Here is a 12,489-nt window from a genome sequence, read left to right as displayed (position 1 = left end):
TTAGTCTGCTTGGATATCTTACATAGATTCTACTGGTAAAAACCAAGATCTTGGACCAAAAATCCAGTATTTCTTGATAATAAAGCCTGGGACCATAAACTTTATCCTAGGTGAGTCAGTGTACACATCAGATTACTGAAGAAATAGACTGCCAGTTTTTATATACTGACTATGCTTTACTGTCATCAATGCAGACCTCTAAAGGATTCTCCTGCCATAGTCTATGATACTCAGTGCTCGGGAATCTGGAAAGCTGAAATGACACAAAACTGATCTAACTAGACAGAAATGGTTGTTGGAGCCTCATTTCTGCAGCACTTCTAAGCTTGTTAGTATCCTCTTTGAATCATCATTTAAAGGAAAGAATTAGATCAGGGAAAATAGCAACTGAAATTAAGTTTCTGCTCTGCACGTCAGCAGGTCTTACGCCACCTTCTGTTTCAGTAGCTCTTTGGTGAAAAGGCTGTGTTTCCACTGCATTTGCTACAAGCATCTTCCTGGCATTTAGCAAATCAATTGACAATAACAAAGCTGATAGCAACAACAACTATAAGGGCAGTAACCAGATATCTGGCCCAACTCTGAAATCCTCCTGTGTCAGTTATTTTATGGTTGGCAGACCGTCACACTGTCCTCCAGGACCATCTGATAACTACATGATGGCTGTTCAGTAAGCATGAATCATGAGTTATTCACAGGCTGGAAAGTATGCACAGACATAAGATCTGCATTAGCCTAACATGGCTTACTTCAGAAGGTTACTTGGCAGTAATATCACAATATGCATATACCGCAGGGTACCGCTTTCCCAGTGTTAACAATTGCACTGGGAAGGCTTCTGGAGCACCAGCTGAAACATGGCTGGTGCTGTTAGTATGCTCCACACGCTGCAACAGCTTCGTGAACTAGGATCTTTGATGCCACTTCAAAACAATTATATTTCAGAACATCTCCATATGCTGTCTTTAACTTCCCTGTCATATGCCTTCTGCTCAATTAGCAGCTGCAAAAGGACAAAATCCATTACTGTTCGAGTTCCAACTGTTCAAGTTAAGAGAGCATAAACAGTAAAGCTGTATCAATAAATTCACTTGTTACAAATTCATGCAATTGGAAACTTACTTCCCACATTTGCATGCCTCTCTCTCTAAAAAAAAAAAGGAATTCACAAGCCATATGCTGTTATGACATCCATGCAATGTAAATTGATAACCAGTTTGGATGCCATTCCCTAGTTTATTGGTGATCACTTCCAAGAAAGATAGATCTGCTGACAAGATTAAACAAGTGACTCATGAAAACAAACAAGGACATAATCTTTTATATTAAGTGCAGGGTTTGGGGCTTGTGGAATATTCTGTCCAGGAATGTTCCTGCATTAGCAGTGTGCCTGATGTGGGTTTAAAAGAGACCAGCTCATCACAAATTTTATGCAGCAAGCAGGAAGCAATACTTTGTGTTTCCTAATCCTTGTCCTCCTCCTACTCCCTGAACAAATCACTCACACCAGGGTGGGATTGGTAGTTAGCAGGTATGCACCTTGAATACTGGCTAGCAAGAACTGCAAAATCCTCACCAGTAAGACTGAGAAAAAGTAACCAATACATCACTTACCAGTTTCATACTTTTCTCTGCCCCCTTTTCACACAGTACTGAAGAGGTGAAAGACATTAATTCCTGAATCTAAACTTACAAATTTCAAGATAATTCAGACCCAGTCTTCAAATCTGCTTACTAGTAAATCAACAGACAAATGGTTCAGCATTGCTACCTTAGATTTCTTGATTTGATGAAAAACTCAACTATGCATCAGTCTGATGGGGTGTATATGTAGGCAGGCAGTATTTCTTTCAGGGTGGACCAGAACTGCTGTACAAAGACATGGTATGGATAAGGACAACTGACTTGCCTGAGACAAGATATCTCATCTTTGCACACATTGATTAAAAAGTTCTATGTACTTTAATTCCCTGTGATCAAAAAGCTCTTTTAACAAGCTTAACAAGCTTAACAAGAGGCATCTGATAAACTCAATCTTCACTGAATACCTTCATAATGAGAAAGTGTGGAGGAGCACGGAAGATGAGGTGTAAGTTTTAGTTCCTCTGGCTCTTGTGCCAGACAGAAATGCTGCTGCCATCAGCAGATCACCAAATCAAGATCGTCAGGCAAGCATGAGAGGAGGTGTCAAAATAACTTACATAGATCCAGGCACCTTCTGAGCTAACATAAATTCACTGTGATGTCTTGCACTACTATTATGAAGAGGGAAGGTAATTTTATTTTACTAAGGAGATGACAGGATAAATTAGGCACTTGCAAAATGGATATTCCACATCAGAGTGGACTAACCATATGCCCAGAGTGCACCATAGTAGAGTTGCTCATGTAAATACTGCAAAATAGCTTTTCAAACAGAAAACGTTCCCTCCCAGACCTACAATTTATTTTCTTCAGCTTCCAAGGGGCAGCTTTCAAGGTGGCAAAAGACTCCAGGGATCTGTGTTGGGATTCAGACCTTGAAAATATATGTAGAGAAAGTGGAGTCACAACTTTAAGACAATCTGTATCTGACTAATAGAAATCAGAAGCAGTAGTTTCAGTGATTGCCTTAAGAACAAACGTGAAGAGAATACACTTTACACTCAGGATAATGATGAATCCAGTTATATTTAAGATAAAAATGAAATCTGCAGTTAAAACATTTCCTAAGGATATAAAAGAGGAATTTGGTGATGGATGCAATTATTGTTCCTTGTTTTGAATTAATTTCTTTTTCATTTCTTCACCTTCATTTATATTGTCTCTGTGTGAAGATGTCCAAAAGGCCTTGAGATTTAATTATTCAGATGGCTAAAACTTGTTACCTCAGGGTAGCAGCAAAACAGTTGTGTTACCTGCAGGACAAACAACTGCTATCTTGACTGAAATGAGCAGAAGTGGAGAAAGCAATATTACAGAAGCCTAAAGAAACAAAAGCTACTGGAGCAAAATAATTCCAGCTAATTTCCTGGGCTGGTAGCTACCAGCTTGCAATCATTCTTTTGAAGTGGCCAGTGCTTGTTTACTCCTCCTGTTCAGACTTTCATTTTAAATGTTTGAAGCAACATTTTTGGAATGGGATTAATAATTGTGTAAAATGTAAAATACTATTTTTTGCTTGGTTAGGTGAAAGTTACTCAGGCCTTCTCCCTTTTCTTTTCATACAGCTTTTGTGAGCCTGCACAGGAAGAAACTGAGAAGAAAACTGAGCCCTGGAACATGCAAAACCAACTGCCATTACTTTTTGAATACGCAATAAATCCATTAAATTTTTTTGTTATGACGCAAATTCAGATCTGCCACATGGCATTATGTACCCTTTTATTCAGGTGTGTGGGTCCAATTGTATGAAAACAACTGAAGAGCCTCATGAAGCATAACTCTCCACTCACCTTTGAAAGTCCATTGCCTAATGTTTCTCAGATGGCTGTTTAAAATTGTCTGGTGTGTCTTATTCTCTGTTTTTAAGAACAGTGTGGCCTATACTACGTAGCACAAAACAGTTCAGACAGCAACAAGATGACCATGGTGATTGATACATGCAATTTGTGAAAATCCTGTTTGGGGAAATACCATATAAATGGAGGGCTAGAACCTCCCAGCCCTTGCTTAGGTGAGTACCTAAGGTTTGGGTGAGTATACGTCTTTCAGAGCCTTTAAAATCTCACCTGTTTCTGTATTTGCAAGCAGATATTAAATTACCTGATGCTATGATATTTTGAAGGGAGCCAAGCTAAATGGTGTAAGTGTCTGCAAGAGCAGGGTTTATAAGGAACTGCAGCAACAGCAGAGTTACTGTGAGACAATCTTTTAAGGGCATAAGTGTAACATGTAATGGCTTGGAAAGATTTAGTGACCTTTGAAGTTTAAGATTAAAACCTCTACCACCGCAATAGTTGAGATCTTAGCTTTACCCCAGCAGAAGCTGGAAAGAATCCCACATGGTTTCTAGACTTCCCTAGGATGAGTACAGATAATATTTTACTTTGACAACATTGCCAGTTTTATCTGAAGGGAGATAACCTCCTTCTAGATACTCTACTAGCCATCAAGGTGACCTAAGTCTGAGAAGCTCCTTCGCTGTCTTCTTGCGAGTACTAATCTCATGTAACCAGTGCGGGGGTCACCACTGATGTTTCTTGTGATGCATTAGCAATTGTGGGTGAAGAATAAAAATTCAGATAGAAAAAACAGTAGCTATTTAAACGTCAAAGAAAGAGCTCACTTTGTCTAAAACAGTTAAAGCAAAAAGTATACTTCAATTTTATGGTATAAATTTACCATCTTGATATGGTAGGTATTGTCAATAAATGCAGGTTTCAGCACAGCAGAGACACAGAGTTAATCCATTGGGATTGACACAGACTCACTGTGGAGTGAAACTCCATTACCTTTCAGTAATGCTGTGAGGATAGCTAAATCAATATCCTGGTGCCCTTCTGATCCCATGCGAAATACTGTGATCTGAAATGTTAAAAGACAATACCATTAGTGAAGCCAGGGTAATTTTTAAAAGAAGAAATTAAATCAGGGTAGCATCATTTGGATCTCAAAAAATGTCCTGCTGGATACCAAATTATCTTACTTTATACATTTTAAGAGATGCTTATTAGATAGGATTAACACACATCTTTGATGAGATGAAATTTACTAAAGATAGAAGTTGTATTAGTGAGCATATGGAAGGAAACTCTCCAGTGATACTCACAGGGTGAAACTGAAGATGAAGGGCTGTTCTTGTATTAAAGTAACATTAGATTTAGTGCTCCCAATACATTACTAGGAGAAGTTAGGTGTATTATAGGCTGTGGACATAATTTATGGCATACGGCATTGAATAAATATTTTTGACCAAAATTAGCAACCTATACAACATCATGATAAAGCAGAAAGTTAGATAATAGTCCAAGGATTAGGCTTCTAACAGGTCCAGAAACATCTTTAGCCATGTGTGGTCAGTGACCTACCACTGTAAGATAAAAGCTTTAAGGCAGCAGGGTGAGACACACAATTCACAGAGTAGCAACGAATATAGTGGGGCTGTTCTTTCAAGCCAGTTTCACTCTTGCTTAAGACTGCACTGAAGCATACACAAGTGTAAAACCCTTGCTCTTTTTGTTGCCATGGCAATAGCTGCTCTTGGGCCTCTGCTTCTCATGAAGCAACTGAGACTGCATTTTTTTATACTGCCTTTCCTTTATTAATGAAACCTACATCACCATTTTGATCTGAGTATGTTTCCTGTTTTTCCGTTTGCTGGTATGGACAGCCTCTTTTTTTTTTTTTTAATTAAGTGGTACCTTTAATTAGGAATTGTGTAAACGTATTTTACACTCATATTCAGCAGCACGCATTGTCCCCACATTCCTAGGTTCCTACTCATACAGTGCCACTGAAGTGCAGCAGCATCTGGGATAGAGGTCAGCAAACATCAGGGCACAAAGAACAGTGTACGGTGATGGAGAAAGGTGATTCATAAAGTGGTCAAGGTTAAGACAACACTTGGTGACAAGCTGCAGTTTGCCAGCTGAAATAGCTCTGCAGAGTGTATCCCAAGAAATCCAGCACAGAATTTCTGTTGCACCTGTTTCACCTTCACTTGACCCCAAAGCTCTAGGGCATTCAAAGGGAGGTAAGAAACTTTGGGATCAGTGACAGTAGTACAGCATGTTCAAGACTGAAAAGGCAAACTGCATGCAGTAATAGGAAACTGACTTAGCTCAATCAGTCAACTGATCTACATGATGCCTGAAACAATTAATGGGAAAAAGCATTTATGTTAGGTGTCCTCCCCAGTTAAAGTAGATTGTTTTCAAATCGGACTTAGCTTGACCCTTCCAAGTGTTCCTGAGACAAAGCATAAATACTGCAAAGGATACTTTAATGATCTATTTTCTTTCTCCCTCTGGAATCTACAGCTGTTCTTGGAAAAAACACTTGATGTCTACCCCCATACTGAAACTTTTAGAATAGAATAGAATGGAACAGAACAGAATGGAACAGAATAGTTCTAGTTGGAAAGGAGCTACAACCATCATCTAGTGCAACTGTCTGACCACTTCAGGGATAACCAAAAGTTAAAGCATATTGTTAAAAGCATTGTCCAAATGCCTCCTAAACACTGACAAGTGTATGACACTGACTACGTCTCTAGAAAGCCCGTGCCAGGGTTTGACCATCCTCAGTAAAGTAATGTTTCCTGATATTTTTCCTAACGTTTTTCCTAAATCTCCTCAATGACTGGCAAGGAAGCCTTCCCTGCGGTGTAGGCAATCTGCTCCTCTGACCTGTAAAGCACAGTAATATGGGTAGAAATACACATTTCTATGTATGTCTAATCTCAAAACGCAATAGAGATGTGAGCTGATGAAATCAGCCCCTCTACGGCACCTGCTTATGATGTGCTTCCCATGCCACAGATGACAAACTGTGCCACAGAGTTTAGCAGCCAGGCAGGCAGGCCAGAAGGCAGAGGGAAGAGAAAGCCTTCCTCCCTCACCCGGTGGGAAAGAGCAACATCTCCCTTCTCATGGGCAGCTCTGGCAGGTGCTGACAATGAGCAGTCAATACCGTGCTGCCACCTAACAGTCCGATTGTAACATCATCCTCATAACGCTTTACAATTTCCTACACAATTTTTGCAACTACAGGCATCTCTGTAGCATTGAAGGGAAGTGTGACAGTCTGGCAAGAAGATCAGTCTGGCAAGAAGATCAGCTAACCCTGGCAATGCCTTGCTCGTGCTACTGTGCCTAGTGGCACCACCACACAGCAAAATGCCCTTCTTCTTCAAGGCCAAAAGCAAAGCAGTCTGAAGACTGGGGACTGAAAATACTGAACAACAAAGAGTTCAGCAGAAGAAAAAAGTACATCTCAAACTAAACACATGCTCATCGAACTCCCAGCTTAATTAAAAGGCATCATATAAATTGCAAGCACTGAATAGCTTATCATCACAGGAAAACTCAGGGAAGCATTTTGCATGTATTGGACCACATATAACCCTAATTTTCCAACTTCTCTTTCATCCTTCTTCCCTGAATGTCTCAGAAGAATAAACCCACTTCAGCAGAACAAATTATTACGTATTAAAAACAAAATAGAAATATGTAATTTTGTTACATGAGGAAAAAAGGCTGTCTTCCCACAGTAACTTGGTCATGCCCAATACTGAACTAGAATTTTAGACAGAACCAAGGCAAAATATCATGATACTTCATTTCAAAATGCTGTGAGTTTAACAGCTCAAAGACTCAGCTGATACTGTGGGCTTTTGCCTGTTCTGAACGCACACAATCTAGGGCAGTAAAAAAATATGTTCAGCCTCTCCTTATGGTTTAGCTTAACTATAACTATCCATAGTTGCTTTCCCTCTGTGACAGATGCACTCCTCCTGTTTGAACTAACTGAAGTTTCGTCCAGGCAGATGCTCAGCCACTACACCTAATCAAAATTAATCCTATTGTGTGAGGCTATCAGTTAGAACTCAACACCAATCCCCCCAAAAAAAAAGAGTTTGGTTGGAGACTGGGGGTTTGGTAGCAGTCAAAACTGCAAAAAATCTAATGACAAATCAACCCCTTTACACTATAAATATCTGCAGGGCCTGTTGAGCTCTCCCCCCGCAGCACCTGGCTGTGCTGCAGCGATCTCCCCTTGAGCAGGGACACCTCTCAAGTCACCCCTCAAGGCTGAGAGATCCCTTACCTGACACTGGACACTGATGGATGGGTTGGTAAGTGACATTTTTGCACATATGTATAGTAAGCTTATGGGATAATCTTTATATCCCATACTAACATTTAAGTGTTGTAAATAGTAGAGTATTGACAGCCAATCCATTTGGACTTATTAATTATTCTACATATTTAAATTTACTGATTAGAACTTAATAAATTAACTACTAGATCAGATCTGTCTGAGTGATCTCTGACTCTTCCTCTGTGATACTCTTCTGTCACAGGTCCTGAAGATGATTTTAGGTAACCTGTAGCATCTTACTACTCTTACGCAGATTTTTTTGAGAAACTTCACAGCTAGTCATGCTTTGAACTGTTGCCTTCCAGCCTGATGAAATGGCTTTTTAATAAGCTGGACCTCATAGGCAGGTCTTTGCCCTGTCATGGTCTCCCATGGTTTTGGGAAGATCAATTTCTTCTCCTTTCCACTATTGACCTAAAGCTTGACAAATGTTTTTGTTCATTCACAAAATGGAGGATTTAAAATAAGACTGCACTGCAATTAGGCAAGGAACCAAATTTGTCACTCTGTTGATAAAGTATCTCCACTGATAAAACCTTGGTCCTGCTCTGCAGCATTCTTCAGGTATAACTTGTTCACCTTGTATCTTTGCCAGATGTGTTGGTTGCCTTCACTTCTGGACGTCAGAGGTATTTGAGTACAGTAACATTTGCTTTTAAATGGCTAAAGGAAAATATTTCAGCACTCACTGCTCTGCAGAATTAATTTTGGAAGATAAGGCTTAAAGCTGCAGCATGCTGGCTGCTGAACTATTTGTATCATTGCTTCTCCTTTACCTGGCAAAGCCAGATCATTATCAAACCACATATTTGCAGCAATTGTTCTGCAGTAACTATTTATGACTGAGGGACAAGGCAGTGGCACTCCAGGAATATTGCTGCTGTGTACAGAGTCTTAGACTAGCAGCCTGTGAGGAACCCTGAGCATCATGAGTGAATGATTCATTAATGAAGAGGGCTGCGCATTGCCCCTGCCTTTTCTCACAAGTTCTATTGGGAATGCATCCTCACATGATGCTCCTTTGTTTTTTTCTGTCACATTTAAATGTGGATAAAAAGAGAAAATAAACAAGCTGTGTAAAACACAGAGAGGCGGAAAAACATACAATTTGTAGTTGGATGAGATGCTAGTGTGTTATGTGAAAGACTCTCTTGACCTTTCCAGAATGAATTTTGTTTCTGCATTTTATGAGTACAGTTATGAGGAGACAGCAATTGTTCCTAAAATGTGGATGTACTTCTTTACTTCTACTGTCTTTGTAGTTTTTCCAGCATCCTTTAATTTTTGTAGTCAGAGGCATGAGGAAATAGGGACACACCCTTAAGTATTTATGCAGACTTTACACCTAGGATTGTTCAGTATCTCTAGGTCTCAAAAAGCCTGTCTGTCTGTCTTGCTGGAGACCTGTTCTTGTGATTTATTTCCCCCCAATTAACAGGTAAGAATTTTACATTTGCAAGATACTAATCTACTTTGAAGATTCATTAATGTACCTATATCTTGCTAGTTGCCATTTCAGATACTCCGGTAGGTAAATCACTTCAAAGAACTGAGAAACAACACTTTTGTGCAGTTAAAATAGGACATTGACTAGATCCATGTTAGAATGGGCTACAGATGCTACTGCACTAATGTATATTGAACGGCTGTGCTAAAGGAAAATATCTGGGTCAGTAAACTCTATTCCCAGCTACCTTTTGCTGGATGAATGTCTGCCACTCAGATGCAAAAATAACAGCAAATTAAAGACTTAGAAACTCACTTAATAACTCATTACCAAGAAAAAAAGAAAGCCTTTCTTCTCTAAATGAAAAGGAGACAGTGCCTAAGAGCTATTCACCTTTCAAAAGACCTACTGCAGCCCTGTTGAAGTCTGATGTAGAGTCCTAACCTCTCTACAGCTTCAGTGCAAAAAGAAAAGAAAAACAACCTAGTAAGGTGTTTTTACTGGTATGATATCCAGGACATTTACTTATAAAAAACATTACCAAGAAGTTGAGGTTAAATAGTAATACATCCTGAAGACTTGCTTGCCCTGCCAAAAGAAAACAAGGGGTAAGAGTTGCAGTATTAGTCAGACTTCTATTAGCCATTCTTTTCCATTGCTTGGAAAAAGTAAAGATTAAACTGAGAGATTTTCTTTATGATGAACTAATTCAGACTGTATGTATAAAATGGTTTTCTATTGTGAGCATAGTGAAACTGCATCAGAGTGAAAACCTACCATTTACCCTACTCAGCAATTTCTTTTGAGCTGAAAAAGAGTTTATGTTCAAAGAAGAAAAAAATAATCCCAAGTACTTTTTTTTTCTTGTAGGGATTTGGGCCACATTATTATTTCCTTCTAGCTGGTAGTTTCAATTGTTGATGTTAAACTCAATTATTGTAAAAGAACTGTTTTTCATGTTCCTCTGCCACCACCTTGGGTATTTTCGGGTTGGTCTTTTTTTTATTTCCTCCTTTTTTTCAGCATTCACACTATTTATTGGCTTGAAATGACTTTTTCAGGTAATTGCCTGAGGCATATCAGTGAACAACTGTGACTTCCAACAGCAAGCTTTTTTAAATAGAATTTTCTTCTATTCTTTACAAATATAATAGAATCTGATGTTACCATCCCTTGGAAATACAAAACGGTATTGCACTGCACTGAAGGAAGAGTTAAATCTTCACATGAAAACACACAAACAAAAATGCCTCTGAATCACAAATAAAAGTTAATTTATTAACTTTTTTTATTATCACTGCAAAAATAGTGTTAATACACATTGAGATTCTTGCTAAATTTAACTTTAATGTCTGGATTTCTTTTGATATGCCCATAGTGCTCTACTTGCAAAGTACAGTAAATACTGGTTATTTCCAGTTCTGGGGGTAGCTAGGCAAGGACTACCAGCTCTGCTGCGCTCCTCTCAGGAGGAGCTGATTGGGACCTACCATTCAAACCGTTGTGTCACAATACTATCTCTCATTTACCTCCACAAAACCTGCCCGAGTAAAATGCATGATGTTTTCACTTAAAAGCAGGAAAAGACCCCACTGTTCCCCTGCCTGCCCAAAACTGGAAAGGTCTCCCCTCTGCCTCATTGAAGATTCTACTGAAGCATCTTAATGTGAACAGGATTAACTTCCAGAAAAAAAGCTAGTTGTGTCCTAATTCTTCCTAGGAAAATGTGCTAGGAAATCACTGAGCCGAAAAAGACCTCCGCAAGCACAATAATTGCAGCACACTGTGATACTTGCCAGCAATAATTACAGTCCAGTGGGGTAGAAACCTAATTTTCAGTCAGGGCAGGTAGGAAGCAAGTAAAAAACCAAAGAGATGGAGAAAAAAACCCCAGCAGGATAGAAAGCAAGGTGCATGAGCATGAGGGGATGTGTCTGTGTGTGTAGGGGGTATGTGCAGGACACAGCAGGGGGAAGACATGATCTGACCTTAGACTCTAACAAAAGCACTCATTTTCAAACAGCTCTGCTTTGTGTTTAGCACCAGATCCATTCTTGTTTGACAGATTACTTTTCTCTTTACACAGTTTCTGGTGAAGCAGGATCAGTTTAGCCTAATATGATTCATTCTGTTGTTTTCCTGCCTTAACACTGATACTGCATTGCACTTGTATAGGCAAAGTCAGGTAATACCATCTTACCTGAGGGCAGTGAATACCAAACAGACTTTCGGAAATTATTCAGACACTGAGAGACACAACTACTACACTGCTACTTAGGATTTCCCAAGTTCTATATGTATGTAAAGGCAGGGCTACCTTAGAAATACAGATCACAGCTGCCCATAGGCAGATGTGTACATGTGGTCTCCTCAATGGCAGCTGCCAAATCAAAGGACCAGTAAGAAGAAAATATATCAAATAGATGCTGAGTAGGGAAGGTGTGGTCAAACAGAAAGCAAATGAAGTCAGGTGAGACAGCCCCTGAAGTCACAGGAACACTGAGACACTTAGGAGGACAAACAGCAGGTTGTAATAGGTTCTAATCGCAAAATTTCTGAATTCTTACAACGTGTTCCCCTGCTTGGTTCCTCAATAACTGTTCACATTTCTGTCCCTTATTAATCTGGGTGAAGCAGATCTATTGTGCCTGACAGGTCAGAACTTGTGCAGAAGACAGGCAAAAGCAGTTCTAGTGCCCTGATGAGTAGCTAATATAGATGTATAGGAAATGCCTTGACACAAAAATCTGTGTGTATTGCTTTATAGAGTGTTCTCTAAGCCAGCACAGCTGTGTCATAGTTTGCTATATTGAGGCCTAGCTGGATAAATAAATTATAAACTTCCATCAGTATGAGCTGCTATGCTGTGAACAGGTTTTCACTCTACATGGACAAAGTTCATTTTACTCCTAGAAGCAGAAGCACAGGTAGTGTCAGCAGCCACAGTCATCATTAACTACAAATTTGCCAGGTCAAGAGATGGGAATTAAAGTAAAAAACTGTTTTGAAATAATTTAAAACAGTGTTTGGTGAAATTAATCACAGGACATAAAAATTCTTCCCAACTACTACCATATTCAGTTCCTGTTTTGATGCCTTTTCTAACCAAAAAGTGAATTCTTCCCTCCCACCACACCACTTTTTTTCTAGGACTTACTCTGAAAACTCCACAGAGATGGAAGAACTGCTTCTACTTAAGGCCAGTGTAAGGCCCCAGGACTGCATATGAACAGCCATGC

At 39.4% G+C, this 12,489-nt stretch overlaps 1 protein-coding gene across 1 annotated transcript in view; it reads right to left on the bottom strand.

Annotated features, from left to right (window-relative positions):
* Positions 1 to 12,489, bottom strand: part of TRPM3 (transient receptor potential cation channel subfamily M member 3) — a 286,239-nt gene that overhangs the window by 68,142 nt on the left and 205,608 nt on the right. The window contains exon 9 of the mRNA XM_027800386.2: positions 4,434 to 4,506. Within this exon, the coding sequence (XP_027656187.2) occupies positions 4,434 to 4,506 (73 nt within the window). The remainder of the gene's footprint in view (positions 1 to 4,433; positions 4,507 to 12,489) is intronic.

Source organism: Falco cherrug, chromosome Z, assembly GCF_023634085.1.
Source record: "Falco cherrug isolate bFalChe1 chromosome Z, bFalChe1.pri, whole genome shotgun sequence".
In the NCBI taxonomy this organism is placed as follows: Eukaryota; Metazoa; Chordata; class Aves; order Falconiformes; family Falconidae; genus Falco; species Falco cherrug.
Note: the sequence above shows the minus strand (reverse complement) of the source record. Positions and strands in the feature narration are given on the sequence as shown.